The 16,942-nt window shown below is 29.6% G+C and overlaps 1 protein-coding gene across 2 annotated transcripts in view; it reads right to left on the reverse strand.

The window, feature by feature from the left end:
* Positions 1-11,745, reverse strand: part of LOC123301868 (inactivation-no-after-potential D protein) — a 38,954-nt gene extending 27,209 nt beyond the window's left edge. Inside the window, exons 1-3 of one of the 2 annotated variants that reach the window (XM_044884806.1) lie at positions 11,542-11,745; positions 9,598-9,692; positions 9,457-9,526 (exon numbers count right to left, since the gene is read on the reverse strand). In XM_044884806.1, coding sequence (XP_044740741.1) covers positions 9,457-9,526; positions 9,598-9,692; positions 11,542-11,703 — 327 coding nt within the window. In that variant the 5' untranslated portion in view covers positions 11,704-11,745. Of the gene's footprint in view, positions 1-9,452; positions 9,527-9,597; positions 9,693-11,541 lie in introns of both variants that reach the window. The other variant, XM_044884807.1, reaches the window with a different exon arrangement.
* Between the last annotated feature and the right edge of the window lie 5,197 nt (positions 11,746-16,942).

Genomic DNA, 16,942 nt, shown 5'->3' on the forward strand with positions numbered 1-16,942 from the left:
AAAGACACTTGGATTTTGGAGGTATAAAGTTATATATTTGAAACCTCGAATCGCTAATCAATCTTCAGATCGAAATTTGGTAAAGAGCTTTTCCATTTGTCTTGATCAGCTTAATTTACTGATATAATTTTCTGCTATCAATAAAATAACACCCTGTATATGAAATATATATCAAGGTATACTAATTTTAGTCCTAAGTTTGTGATAATTAGAAACATTGATGATATGGAAAAAATTTTAGTATAGGTGTTCATAAAACCACCTAATTAGACCATTTCCGTTTGTCCGTCCACCTGCCTGCCTGTCAGCACAATAACGGAAAATGAAAAGAGATATCACTTTTGTTAAACTCATTTTTTTGTAAATAACATTGTTTTCCGGCGAGGGCGCCAAATTAGGATAAAAAATTGGAAACCATTTTCTATAAAAGATAGAGAGTTGAAAATTTCTATGTGGTAGATTTTTTGAAAAACGAAACAATAATTTTTTTAGAAAATACTCGAAAATTTAGTCAACTAGAATAAATGGCGGTCGGACTGTGTTGGTTTTCCAAACTTTTTTAATTTGTTATGCACTGATATTCATCATTGTCTATACGTTTTTTTTAATAATATTTTTTTTCACATCCCTAGTAGGTAATTAGTTCTATTAATACCTACTTTCTATTTTAAAATTCGAAGGATTTTAATTTCTTATTAATATAATTAACCTATAAGCTTTCTTTTATTTAAATAAAAGACTTTGAGTAGTGGCATATTTACGTTTGAAGCCGCTGCTCTGGTTTATTGAAATTAACCGCTTTAATGACCTTGGGGGTCATCCACAAATTACGTAACATAAATTTTATGATTTTTTATTAATCATCGAACGATAAATGAAATTATCAGCGGAAAAAGTGGTACAACAAATATATGGTATCACAATGGGTTTAATATGGAAATATAACAAGAAGTATTCTTTCTGTCTAATGTTATTTTGATTAAAAAAAAATATTTATGAGATAAACAGATCTGGGAAGCCCCCTTGACATTTTAAAAACCTATAAGTAATAATAATAATACGTAAATGGGAAAAATCTACTTTAAAATCTCTACAAATTAAACTACCTGTATGAATTGGTGATAATTTTTTATAGATAAATTTCACTTTGTAATTTATGGTAAATATTATCTATATATTTAAAATCTCTATTATAACATTAAATTATTGACGTCAGATATTACAATTAACAAAAAAAAAAAAAAAAAAAAATTAATTAACATTGTGTCTCTAGATACAATATAAGTCTAAAGCTAGCGTTTATTTTTAGAACTTATCGGGAACAAGTCAACTATTTATCTAGATAAAGTCTCTTAGACATTTTGCCAACAACGAATAAGCGAGATATTGAGACAGTTGCCCTTTCTAAGTTAAAAATCTGGAAAATTTTTAACTACCACTTCAGCTGAAAGGTTGCCCAGAATTTTTGTCTTTAGTTCAAATTGTATATGTATTTTAATGTATCAGTACTAGTTGAAGAAACTTAGAGCGGTATTTTTTGCCATTGACCAAGGGCAGGGCTTTGTGTGAATCCGGTCTAATCTAATTACCTAATTAATTGCCTTTTGTCAAGAAACTGTTTTCTAAAGTGATGTAGTTTTACGGTATAGGAAAAAAATAGGCAATTGTTATGATATATAAATTATAACGCAAACTTTCAGCAATTTTGTGCTGCAAATTTCTTTATTTGCTCATCACATTGCAACTCCTTTATCTCGAAATCGAAATTTATGGAAAGAATTGATAAAAGATTTAGTCGATAGTTCGACATTATTGTCCTATATTTGATTTCTATACACGAAATCCTGGAGAAGGAACGCTCCGCTTCACAGCTAGTGATTCATCACGTTCAGAGTGTCTTGAAGATGGTTTAGCAATTTTGGAAAACATTTTTGGGATAACTTTGAAGTTATCACTTATTAGTTTAAACACTCACTAAACGCAGTTGGCAGTTCTAACAACAAAAAAGTCAATTTGTCACTTTTACAACGAGAACAGAAGTGTGATAGATCTTAGGTTTGCCTACCTTATGATTGATTTTTTTTTATTTTCTGATTTTTTTCGATTTTTACAACATTGTCAATTGTTTTTAATCAAGATTGGGAGCCTTTTGTATCTACGGGGCCATGGGCTGCCACCCAAAAATCCCTTCAGTAGATTCACCCCTCAGTATGACAATGTATACTTTGGTCCGACACTAAAAACAGCGGAGTGGTTGTTTTCCGACACTTCGAAATTCGAACTTTTCGGAGTGCAAACAGTCGAAGGATAGGCACGCCATGCCGAGATAATTGAAAATATGGCCCCATAACTTAAAAAGAGCAGTTCTCTTAATATGCCTTGCTATATGTCGTTTGACCATTTTAGGACTATGTTCACATAAATTTTTGACTCGTTCCAAAAAATTCAAAAATTGTACACTGGCTTTATATTTATTAGTCGATTAGTATAAAAAGTATAGACACTATTAATTATTTATTTTCACTAAATTCATTTGACGTGTGAACTAATGACGCGATAAACAAGCTTGTCGCATTTTATATTCAACAAGAAAAAAAAACATTTTTTTTTATTATACATTTCAATTTTATTTACATATTATAAACAGGTAATTTCACTAAAACAGTCAAATTTTTTTAGTGATGGGGCTTCCCCGTGACTAGCTATGCAAGTTAATTTCAAGTCAACTTCTTTACTCACAACAACATTAGTAATCTAATAAACTATTTTTTTCTAAAATTCAAAGTCACAGTCTCCGAAGGGCAATGATGAAAAGTGTAGCGCTTATAAGTCAATACAGCCATGGGATAATATCTAGGCTAGTGATGATCCAAAAAGCCTTAGTTATGCTAATTATTACACAATACCGTGAAAATACAAAAAAAAAATTATCTTGAAAAAGAAGGGCTATAGATTGGACACGATAGTTTGTAAATACATCTGTCTCTATCATTGGTTTCCCCCAACATCAAGGATTTAGTAGTCCATATCTGTAGTTGTCCAGATTGATCAGCAAATGGTAGGCACTTAGCGTTAAAATAATAATTTCTCAAGACACTTATTGCTGGGAAAGCATGTTGAAATTTCGGAGAAATTTATGTTGCCAAAAGTGATGTTTAGAAAAATTGGGCATTTGGCACACAGTATGAGCTAAGGATTTTTCATAATTTAAAACTTATGTGTCATAGAATACGAAAACCAGCAGTGGAAGTGTGTTCAGTAACCCATAATCGATTTAAAAAAAAAAAATTCTTTCGCCAATGGCTCTTTGCAAGTTTAGGTTTATTTTCCATGAAGTCAGTGGCGTAAGAGATTTTTTTGAAACAAGGTTATGTCCAAATCACTACCACTACTTTTCGTAATTTTTCACCATAAGTTTTAAATCATGAAGGATCCCTATACAAAGTCCTACTGTTATAACTTGGACTACAAAATTTTACGTTCTTTAAGGAGGGGAAAAAAACCAAAGGGGACAAATAGAAGAAAGGTAAAAGGAAGGAGGCAAGTATTTTCCAAAAGGTTTTGCCGTGGGGCTAGATTTACGAAGCCACGTTACACTTACAACAGACCCTCTACAGAATTTGATACCGGCCCCGCACTGGCTTAATCCGGCATCTCTTCCTCTTTGAAATTTTTTTGCGTGTTATAACGTTATACTGTGTAGTTGTTAATACTTTTATTAGAATCAAATTAAGATCACGCGGAAGAAAGTTTATAAAAATAAAATTTACTGCAAACAAATGTTATAAATATATTTTTGGATTGTTGATAAAATCTTCAACAATATTAACTATAATCTTTATTTCTATTTTTAGAGCACTTATAATATATTCATTGATACAAAAAAACTAACCTTGAATAGTTATGAGTTTTTAGACAAATATATGTCGTAGGCATAAAATATTTCGTCATTTTGTTTTCTGTCATAATAAATTTAGATGTTAGACATTCTGTCGCGTTCCCACTAAATCTAAGTTTTTGTAATGTTTTAACAACTTTACACATTGTTGAGAGATATCTATAAACAAGTTGATTGCAAATTCAATGATCCGCGGCGGTAATCTGACAAACATTTTGCAAGACAGTGGTGGATGATCGAATTGGACTAATCGTTACCACTGACCTCTAGTAATCCGAAATTTTTTGAAAAGGACATAATTACTTTAAAATGAAAATTTACAGTGCTGCGACCATGGTAAAGTTTGTTTAAACATCAGGAGACGAAGATTTATTTAATAAATGTGCATTATGTACTTGTTGCAGGAATGTCGGATTAGAAGAAGCGCCGAGCTAGAAAGGAGCTTTATTATCGAGGTTTCCCTTTTTATGAGAGAAAATTGAAAAATGATTTGGAAAATGATGAAAAGTGATTCTGTGCTATTTATCTACTTCTTTTGCTACCATTCACGACTTTTTTACAGGCCAGTTGTTCAATGCCAAAATTTACAATTCCACATCACCTCTATGGCTTGAACTGCGTATTTCAAATTAATTTTTAGGTCTTCAATAGGTTATGTACTCTTCGCAATCGCTTTATTTTGTAAATTCGCAAACACTTTTTACTAATTTATCCTTTAAAATGAATAAAATTCTTTATATTCTTTATTCCTGCTAATGAAAAATTGTAAAATATGTGTAAGAAAAGTAAATACTCATTAAAAATGGAATTAGTACTTTTTTCATCTTCACAGAATCGATTTTTTATTGGTAATAGGTATTTAAATTGAAAATAATGTTTATTTATGACATTAAAAAAACATTCGATTAAATTGAACGAATTAAGAATAATGAAAATTGTATGTACAACGATCTATAGAAAATTTACAACGTGTCCAAAGTATTTTAAACAGCGTGTCCAAAGAGTTGGATACATTTATTTATCTGCTAGTAAATAAAATTAAATTGCCATTGTACATTTCTTCAACCAGAGCCCAAGGTGTTTCGGATTAGAGAAATTACCAAGATATAGCTAGATTCATTTCTTGCATGCACTGGCATGCTTGAGGTTGGGAGTTCAATCTTCGCTTAGGTGTAAATTCATTTATATTTAAATGGCAAAAAATTTTAAAATTTGATCAGGCATATTACTAAGTGTCAGAGTCCATAAAGATAAAATTGCCAGGTCTCATATAGAGGCCTTCAAGACTGTATTAAAGGTCTCATGTAGATTTCATATTATTTTTTACTAATTCTTTTTTGTAATTATGAGCCACAAAAATAGCCCGGAATGCAAGTGATCGAGAAACTGAAAATTTTTCTAATAAGAATCATTATAAAACAAAAAATCAATATTCAAACTTTCTTTTCAAAATACAGTAGTGCATAAGAAATTGTAAAAAAAAAACTTTCAAGTAACAGAAGTCAAACTAAACAATTTTTCTAGCTGAAATTAGAGCTACCAAATCATTCCAATAAATCTGGAGATTTTTTTTTCTTTTTTAGCTTTTGTAAATCAACTTGAGCCCTTTGTTAGTATGAGAGCCCTTCTCCTCAAAACTTGACTAGACTCTTTTCTTTCGATTAAATGCAATAATGACATATTTTTAAGTCACATTTCCTCCGAAAGCTAACGATTTTTGAAAAACATATTTTAAACCAAAATTGTTAATTTTTTTAATGAGGATCAACTTTCTAATTGAAAGTGTTTTTCTATTAAGGAGAATTGAAAAAAATACACTCGAACCCGGACTTCTTTTTATTCTATCTTTTACCTTTTAGGATCTAAATTGACTATTAAAGCAATCCCGTGAAAAAGGTTCAATCTGATGTCCTTATCAAACTCTGCAACTTTTGTTTAAGTTATTTTTTGATTTTTTAACCAAAAAACGAGCTATTAGTCAAAATATATTAAAATGGTCTTCCCTATATATTCCACCAATCTTTGTTTATGTTTTACTCGTCAGATTAAACTGTGATATAAAATATGTAATGGTGCGGACATTATAAATATGTATTTATTTTTTATATATAATTAAGAGATTAATTCTTTTTCTTATAGAAATGGCAAATTTGGACATTATTTTATAAAAAACGGAAAACCAGAGACTCCAGTCCAAAAACAGAGAGTTGGTAACCCTAAAGCTGAATAGATATGAAGTAGACATTCATGAATAAACATGAAACATTCATTAATAAAAATATAATTTAAATTTAAATTTCAATGGACTATTTATAATCAATTCAATTGATTAGTAAAAATTGTGTCACTAGTGTTATATTTATTTATTCAATTATTTAGTTAGAACATCCTGTATGAAAAATCTTATTATTAGAACTGATGATAGTTGTCTCTGTCTTTTAATGTGAAAATTCTTATATAAAATGCCTTGTATATACTTGTATATAATAGAATAAGATTGATGATAGCCGGAAAACAAATAAACAAAGTGGAAGTAAATATTTTCTTGACTTTATTGTGTATAATAAAAATAATTTTACTTCATAGAAATAAACCATTTAATGTAAAATTTTCAATGTATAAATGAATGGAGAGAATAAAAATCATTTATATTAAAATGGAGATTCACCTAACAAAAAATTTTATTTTTGTTTTTATTTTTATATTTTATTATGTTGAAAAGAGATAAAAATACATATATAATTCTTTTACTGTATTTGCTTAAATTTTCACCTCTATATAAATAACGAAAACGTTATAATCGTTATCTCAATCGTTATCTAAAGAGCCCCACACACATTCACCTTAATTGACAACATGCTTGACAATATGTAATATTGACAGCCAAGTTGAAAGTGTGTGGATGGGCTGATGATTGAAATTTCATGTTTTCAACTATATTGAATAAAATCAAAAAGTTTTGATTTTTTGTGGGAGTGATTTTGTATTGACAACCATGTTGATGCGTCGCTGTGGCTAGGTTGAAAACTTTGTGCGAACATCAGTTATAAAGTTTATTGCATCATGAGCGCGACTCTAGCAAAATTATAGTTTTTATTATTAAGTTAAAAAAATTTCTAGGAATTCAATATTATTAAATATATCAGCCTGTTATCAAAATTTTGTAATCGGTTAAAAAATTAGGACGTTATTTGGATCATTGTACGTTATTTTCTGGAATGTCGAAAACCTTGATTCGAAATTATATTAGAAAATCCTGACAGCTACTTATCTGAAACTTTTCCTATCGAATTTTATAGAATATTCTGTAATTTTCACATCGAGAATATATTAAATATTGTTATAAAAGAAGAATATTCGAGAAAATGCCATTGGAATGCATTAAAAAAAATTGTAAAATATTGTAAAATCTGTCAGAATTATATTCAACATTGTCCAAGTTTCATAATAATTCGGTGAACTACTGTATAACATTTGAAAATAGAAGTTTGACAATTAAAATAGTCAACATATAGTCCATATATAGTAATTAAAATAATCAACACTACAGAGAGCGTTGGATGAGACATTTAGTTATGATTTCGAAAATTTTGTATAAACTAATGTTGATATTACAGTTGTCAACTTGGTTGGTACGTGTGTCACAGGCAAATTGTTAACTATGTTGTCCACCAAGTTGAAAGTGTATGGCGTGCTAAAGAAGGGTAGAGTGGCGAATTGCTTCTTATAGCATTTATAACAAGTTCCTGTAAATTGAGGAAATAAGAATCAATTTAAGTTCAATCTTAATAAACGATAATATTAATTTCCAGAATATTTTGAATATTTTTTTTTATTTCCAGAACCTTGAAAGTTTTTTGGTTTAGGTTTTAATTTCTTTCGGGAAGTTCTTATTCAAGTTTTTGATAATATACAACATATTGCAGTCATATGAATATCTGAAATAAAATAATTCTACTCATCTCTTTTAATAAAATTTAATTTTGATATTAGCATTTGTCTGTGGTTTTCAGTTTTTTAAAAGATATAATGTATACTTTTTCATATATTCAAAATCTAAAAAGCCATCATATATAGCTCTTAGAATTGGCATTAAATATGTTGCTGAAATTTGCTGCGGATAATTAGCATTTCCCTGTTTTTAGCTCTGTTTCTGCCTTTTATCTGTGTATCTGTTTACAGCATTTTAGCACCGAAATATAATCAGTTGTTTGAAGTAAGTGCTTTTCCTAGAGATCTAATGTAAGATAAAAATTAAGGTGCTGGGAAGAGCGAAATTAATAATAATAATAATAATAATAATAATAAAACAAAGAGGGAACCGCAAGTGGGTCCCTAGCTCTTAAGCCAAGAGTTCTCTGAGCTCTATTTGAGAACGACCTGCCACTCGAAGACGAGGTGTCTTCGGGTAGGAGGCGCTATTAAAATCAGATGAAGATGCCACACAGAAAGCCCACAGTTTCTTCGTCGGGATATCTCTCAGGATTGATGAATCCAAGGTTTCGGACCCGAGCATTCTGAATCTAACGCCCTGCAGATTTCTGCAGGTGCAAATAACATTTATGGAGGTTTCGTCATCCTCCATACAGGCTCTACAAGTGGGATCATTACAGATCCCCATATTGTGAAGGTGATAGTTGAATCGACAATGTCCTGTCAAGAGTTCCACCACCCTTCTCAACTGTGCTCTAGTAAGTTTCAGGCAAGCACAGTCGAATGGCTTAGCTGTGGATATACTTGCATGCCCTGTGCAAAGTCCTAGTAATCAAGAAGAGCGAAATTAACTTTTTAACATTCAGTAATAAAGGTACAATGGAACGCGCCCTGGAGTTTTCCAAGCTATTTTCACAGTTTTTTCTTTGATTTATTTATACATATATCGGGAAAAGCGGTATTTTACTGTCTTCTCCTTGTTTTTCAATTCTCGTGATAAAATTTTATTGTACAATTAATAAGTTATATAGAATATGATTAAATAATGTAAATTGCTCAGATTTAGGTTACTCTCAGGTAATTTTACTCTATTTTTTTAATATAATTTTTTACATTTTTAAATTAAAACAATAAGAATTGAAAGGTTTTTTTAAAAATACTCTTAACCAATAATAAATGTATATAGAAAATAAATATATCTGATAATTTTTCGTAGTCAGTCATAAAATTCATAAAATGTGAGCTAAAAATGTTGAAAAAAAATTTCTATTGATTTTTTAAAAACAGAATGTTTTTTTACCAAATTATATTTGAAGATTTTGTAATTCTTTGCATAAAACATTTGCAATAAGCACTATTAATATACAAAATTAACATTCAAAATCGTATTTCAATTTAATTGAAAAAGACTTAGATTTTATTGCAATTTTGTTTTTATTAAAGCCTGTAGGTATTTTTACATAGTGCGATTTTGTTCTTAGATAATATATTTACAAATTTTTATTTAATTTTGGAACACTTTAAAAAAAATATTCAGTAATTGTGTGTGCGATTTCACACGGTGATATAATTTGTGTATGTGTGTCAGTGTAAAAAAGAATGTGAAAATAGATATTTAAACATACCTCATCTTCTAACGTTACCGGAAACTGTGTTATCGGTCGTACGGCAAGATCTTCTATCGCAGATTTTTTTCTAGAAAATGTAAAAAAAAATTGTGTAAATCACTATAGATTTAAAATAAGTTAATTTAAAAATTAGTATACCTTAAAACAATTACTTTAAAAGTTGGTCCAGAAAGCCCCTTGATTATAGCAGAAGCATTAAGATGACACCTTCCATGAAGAACAATTCCATTTACCTGTTAAATTACTCATATTAAAAATGGTTATTACAGACATTGGAATTTAGATACATGAAAAATAAAAGAGAATTCGATGATTCGGAGCACTATACCAAATATCCGAGACGCTTTGGAATATTTGTTATAATTATGCTGCATATAGTTCATTTCATTTTGGCGAAAACAAAAAGAATCTGCTTATTTTGAGAAAGAAGCGTCTCGTGAACTTTGTTCATATAACGCGTACAACGTACATCGGCGAAATAAGTCTTTTTTTCAATCTTTGCACATTTATTTTTCGTATAAGTATAAATCATTTCAAATAAGTTTAAAACTTTTAAATTGTACTAAGTATACTATACATGTGAATATGCGATTTTCCCCACTGTCATAATTTCTGCTCAAAACCAGTATTTGGCCACTTTTGATCAGTATAGTTTGAAGATGATTCTTATCAAATATAGATGTATTGTTGAACATAAAACGATATTTTCAAGCAAGCAGGAAAATGATCACAAGCGGTATCAGACTGCATTAAATGTAAATGTTGCGATTACAAAGTGTGTATTAGCCTGGTTTCATTTTTCTCATTTGAGTTCTGATATTTTAGTAAAAATTTTAAAAAAATAATTCGGTCATAAAGTTATTGTCATTAAATAATATGTCATTAAATTTAAACTGCGATTTGAGAATAAACCTTTTAATCTAAAATCAATATATTTAAAATCAACCAACTTCTTCTAGGTGAATGGACATGATGAAACCATAAGAGACCAGCTTTTAACATTTGGAAACTCCAAAAGTGACATACATTATTTTTGCACGGAATTTTACGTAGTCTCGATATTTTGACCGTTTCTGTTGAATTTTAAGAATGCAAAGATTTTATAAGATTGATAGTTTGGGGGCGATATAATATTTAAACCTACTACACTTGTACTTGCTGCTTTTCATACTCCAAATTAAAAGGGATATGATTTTCGGTTTTCCTGCCTAGAAAACGTTTTTCATCGAATATCACAGTTAAACATTAAAAAGTTGTTATAGTTAAAAACACGCTTGCGTTACTCTGAATATACAGAAGTTTTTTAACTTGTCATATACGTAGAACACGAAAAATAAGTTAAATCGAGAAAAATGCTTCAAGCGAACTTTTTGGGTGTTTTTTCATTCAATTTGAATAAAAATGATTTTTATAGAAAACAAACCACTTTTATTGGATTTATTGGAGAATTTTTTTCAAAGAGTTCCTGGATTCCGCAAAAACAATTATACGAAGTAATAATTTTGAAACACAAAAACAATTGTGGGTAAAACTTTTCAGCTCGTTTTTGCCTAAACTAAACGGTTTTCGGAAGAATGTTTCAAACAAAAAATGTTACCTTTTTAATGAATAACAACTTTCTATCTTAGAGTGTTCATCTATCTATTACCGGAAATGGAGTAGAGTGAGCTTTTCATTGGCTTGAAAGCTTCGGCCAAGTTGAAGGTCTGCGAAAGATGTGCGCCTATAAACTTAACACTTTTTGCTTGAAGATTTTTATCGATAAAAGTTTCGAGTGTCAAGCAAAAACAACTTAAAAATGGCATCCTGTATGCTAATATGTGTTTGTACTTCGTAAGAATACATTCCAATATACGCTATGACAGAAAAAATCAAGGAATGATTGAATTCGCTCATAGTGAATAATAAAGAAACGAATTAGATACTTTTCTTGTTTCTTTTATTAAGAATCGATAGTAGAATGTGTGTGATTGGATAACTAGTTATGAAACAATCTTACTTCGAGAACATACATATACTGACTATACATGGAAGAGTGGCTATAGAAGATTCTATGATAGTTTAAAAAAGAAATGAAATTACCTCGAGAATCTCATCACCAACTTGTATACCAGCAGCACCAAGTCGATGTGCTGCACCATTGGGATTAATGCCCACCACAAATACAGCCATAGTGTTACGATCACGATGTCCAGCTAGACTTAACCCAAGGGAACCTTGTGGACTTCGTTCTAGTTGTACCATCACTACACTTCCACCCAGATTATTATATTTCTTTTTTACTTTATCTGTAACAAAAAAAAAACGAAATCAAAATTATATTTGAAATAATTTTATTTGAACGTTTGTTATAAAAGATATTGTAAATTACCTATCAATATTTTTATATTGCACAAAAGTTTATCATACACAGGACAGTGCATAAAAAGGTATACAATTATAAATGGTATTATCTTAGTATATTTTGTAGCGGGATTGAAATGCTAAATATACAGAAAGAAATTTGTTGGGTGGTTCGTATATATATGTGACTCATGGTTACTACAAAAACCTTGCTGTATTCCTCCAACCTTTTTTTGTACGACTAGAAAAACAATCTGTGTAACTCAAGCTTCAAGGGAGATTTTTGGTAAAGATAAGCAAATGTTTGATATAAGGTTCCCTAAAGATAATAAAAATGATTTTTTGCTTTCTAACTCTAAAATTATTTGAGTATAGCCTCTGAGAACTTTGCACTTGAGCAATAATGGCTTCATGTGAGAATTTTTAGGTTGGTCAATCAAAAGATATTATTGCAGACCTCTGAAAAGCAAGGGTAGTAAATTAAGAAATTTTCAATCATAAAATTTAAGATTGCAAGTTTATGTGGGCTTCACAAATAAGCCATAAATCAGTCAAAGACCAACATTCTCATAATTTAAATATATACTCAACTCTCTTTCAGAACGCGGTTTAATTTTTATTTATAGGTGGTAACGAGTCTTGTTTTTATCCAATTGTAAACTCTTTGAATAGAACCTAATAGTGCCATGAAGAGTATTGATTAAGGCATGTAAAAATTGTTCGCTAGATCTGATTTAAGCCTGACCCCAACACTTGCATTGCTTGTCTTTAGAAAAACAGATACGTCGAATATGTAATGAGAAAATATCAAATGATTACTCAAGCGTGTAAAGGAGAAGTACATTAAATAGAAAATTATGAAAGGCGTTAAGCAGCTTATTTTAGTTTCTGCCATGAACCTTATTCCAAATGAAATGGCCTCAGGGAAAATATGCAATGTATTCGAGGGGAAATAATTTTAAAGTCCTTCGAGGTGAGTGTTTTTTGATGACATAATTTAAATCGTTTTAAAACACATTGTAAATTATTAATGTAGACATCTGCTAGAATATAATTAGTAGGTGGGATTGTAGGTAGATAAACATAAGTTTTATCTCACCTATTTAGGTCAAGATTGTGAAATATATTTAACAGCATCTTAACACTGTGTATGGATGTAAGAGAAATATTATGCTGGTCACAGAATAAATAATATACTTGGGCAAGATGGTCCACAAAAATTATACACATCGAGTTCCAGCCAAATTTGTTCTAAATTTGAGTATATGACGCTTAATTTTGACAATGTAACTAACTATACTCAACATTTCAATATAATTAACTATACGCAACATAAACAGTCTTCGAAGCTATTTCATTTTTGGCAACTGTCAAGTTTTAATTGATTTTAATTTTATCCAATATGAAGAGATTTAGGTTGCAGGTTCGAATCCAGGCAACGGCAGTGTGAGCAGTTATAATTAATGAGGCGGAAAAATTCATCTCACTGTCGTTGGCTAAGAACGAAGTAACCGACTCTACTCACATCATCAAAATCAATTGTATATGGATGTAGTTTAATAAATAAAGAATAAAAAATAATCATGTGGGTTGCCTCTGTTATAGACGTATATGTCAGACAAACGGAGGCTAAAAATCATTAATTATTAATTTATTAAATACTTTGAAATTTCAAATTTCAAATTGCGAGCTAAGGACCAACCATTTTGTTTAGTGTTGGATAAAAGTCGATATAGTGTCCATTTTCTTCTCAGAATTTGAAGAAAAGCGAAATTCTTTGAATTTAAGCTTTTGAGGCAGTTAAAAATTTTCAGTTTTTGAGTACCTATAGTAAAATAAATAATTAAAAATATCAAAAGTCCGGCGGTGTTAAATAAAAACTGAAATGAAAGAAACAGGTACACTAATTATCATAGTGACCTTAACAGTTGGGGTCCATTCAAACCTAGACCGGCTTAAATTTTCCCAATAATGGGTCCCGACTCTTAATGTCGCTATGATAACTACTGGACTTGTGTCTTTCTTTTCAGTTTTTATTTAACACAGTCAGGTTTTTGATTTTTTTTAAAATTATTTATTTTATTTTAGACTTTTTTTAGTCCCGGCACTAAAAAAAACCTTACCTTAAATATCGAAAACCATCAAGCCGTTTGGAAGATAAGAAATAACGAAATTTACAAACATACGCCTTGCTCTTCAATATCAATACATAGTATCAAATACAGTCACTTTAGGCTGCCTGTCCCTATGTCCCCTATGTCCCCTATGTCCCCTATGTATGCTTAGATCTTTAAAACTACGCAACGGAATTTAATGCCATTTTTTTATAATAGATGAAGTTATTTAAGAAGAAGGTTTTTATGTATAATACATGCATAATATAGTAGAGAAACACTGATAATTTTAGAGGTTAAACGAAATTATGAACAAAAGGAGGGTAAGTGACATATGAAGTGAAGTAGCTCTGAGAAGCCGGAAGTTTACAGCTAGTTGATTTATATCTACAGATATATTATTTATTTATATATATTCAGATTTATTCACTATAAAGATGGGAAAACCAAATTTGATCCCACGTAGAGAAATTTGAAAATCAAATTGAAATTTTTACACATCGTTGCAAAGAAAATGAAAAGAATCGTGGACACATATAATTAGTCTTTAAAATAGATGACCAGAGTAAACTTGTATGCGTACACTTTTATAATGACCAGTTAAACAGGATAATGAAAGCTTCGAGATGATAAGTAATATAAAGTATATTAATGAGAAACACCCGTTATATACGAAGTTGTACAAATAGTTTTTGTTAAATATAAAAGGAGGCTGTTTACTTACTTTCATAATGAGGTACTTCATTATTAAAAGTTTAGTAACTTATACTATATAAACACATAATATAATGGGGTTCTTAATCTTATTATAGCACTACTAAATTTTAATAACATCAGCAATGCGCAATATTTGGATAGTGATTTTGAAAATAGAAAAAAAAAACTTTATTGAATTGTGTATATATTGACATTCATATCTATTATACAAGATAACTGTTTTTAAAATTGGAGAAGGATATTTTACCACTCAACTACTTTTGAGATAGTTTTGACAGAGGTCTGTTAGGGGGCATCCATAAATCACATGCTTTTCAAGATTTTTAGACTTCCGTCTGAGAGCCTTCTTTGTCACATTTTGTCATTTGTTTTTCCACCCTCGTGACTTCAGATTGTGATATTAATTCTATATCTCAGCAAAAACGAAATGTTATTTTCAAAATTCTGCTACTCGCTGAGTGTAGAGTAGGTGGAAGGAATTGCGCTGCTCTCTTATGAAATTTGCAATCAATTACACGTTTTGTTTAAAATATGACTTTTTTTCAATTGTTTACATGTATTTGGTATAGTAAATGTCAAATGAAAATTATTGAATAATTGCAATTATTTTAACTTGTTGCATTAGTGATTGTAAGTAAGCTAAGTCAATTGTGAAAGTAAGAGACCGAATTGCATAAATAATAATTTTTAAATATAAATTAACAAAATATTATATAAATTTGTTAAAATTAAATTTACAAAATATAAAAAATTCCCGACAAATTTTTCGGGTTACTGAACAATAAACTCGCACCTGAAATATGTCTAAGAACACTCTCCATTAAATAACCTTTCAAACGAAAAAAAAAAAAATCAAAATCGGTTCGCCCGTTTAGGCACTACGATGCCACATGCAGACAGACAGATAAAATTTGATTAATAGTGTGTCAATACCAGCGAAACTTCTGAAATAAAACTCATGCATGGTGCGAATATTAGAGTGATGTTGAGGCGTTCGATTTTTTATTTATACCAACTTTAATAAGAAAATTCGCAGCGCAAGAGCTGCGAAAAGTAAGCGAATTCCCTCAGAGTTTGATAAAACACTACAGTTTTCTTAAAATCTTTATTTTATTTCCTTAAAAATATAGCATTTTTAATTTTTCAATAATTTTTGTTTCGAAAACTAAGCGTTTAGAGACAATTTATTAAATGATATGTACGAATTGAAAATACATTTTTTAAAATTGTGAGTTTGTAACGTCACAATTTTTATAGATCCCTATAGAAGAGTTTACAAACGTGTGGGTTAAAAATTGCAAAATATTTTTTACTGTAATGTAAAATCAAGGATAAAATACTTATTAAATAGCCTCATTATAGGAATTATTATAGACTGCACCCCACGATATAGACTGCACTCCATTTTCGCCTTTAGCAGGTTTAAAAAAATATTTCCTGTTTAAATTAAGAAACTTTTGTATTTGACTTGTCTTCATTTTATCTCTTCTAAAACAGAAACTTTTGTGATCGATGGGTCGACTCACAATTTCTTTCTTTTTGGTTTTAGAATAAATTTTCAAAATTTAATATAATGATTTTTGTTTTAATGTCATAGAATGTAAAGGCAGATTTATTGAAATGAGAAAATTTTATAAATTATTGTACCAAAATTTCTATCCGTTATAAACTTTGGACTAAACTAATAATACTAACAAGTGAAAACAAACAATTTACTCAGTTAATTGATGAAATACCATGCATAGTGTTGATTACTCTATCACATTGCACATACATATACAATTTATATAATACATACTATACAATTTAAACAAAAGTTGTTTATTTTTTAAGGAACATTTTTTACATTTAAACTTTTGTTCTATCTCTAACGGTTTACAAGATGGGTCCTACTGACCCATAGGTCAAGTCCCAATTGACCTACGTTGCTCATTTACGAACTCGACCTCACTTTTTACGTCCTGATTACGCTGCAGCTGTGAAAATTACCACCTATACTAAAATTTTGTTCTAAGCATCAATATTTTTAAGCGTTACAAACTTGGGACTAAACTTAGTATACCTAGCATATTACATATATGCATGGTATAATAATAATAATACATTTTAACTCTTATCATCGATTGTGCAATAAACTCGGTTAACTTTTATTTAATATTTTATCGTGCTCTCATAAAATTGTGAAAGGTAATTTTGTTAGATATGTATGTATATTTTCATCTATAAAATTCTATATAGAAAATAATACTTTTATCTATAGTTATTATTGCTGGAAGGTAGAAATTGATAAACATTAAAAGGCGAGAAAA

The sequence above is a fragment of the Chrysoperla carnea genome, chromosome 5, assembly GCF_905475395.1.
Source record: "Chrysoperla carnea chromosome 5, inChrCarn1.1, whole genome shotgun sequence".
Lineage (NCBI taxonomy): Eukaryota > Metazoa > Arthropoda > Insecta > Neuroptera > Chrysopidae > Chrysoperla > Chrysoperla carnea.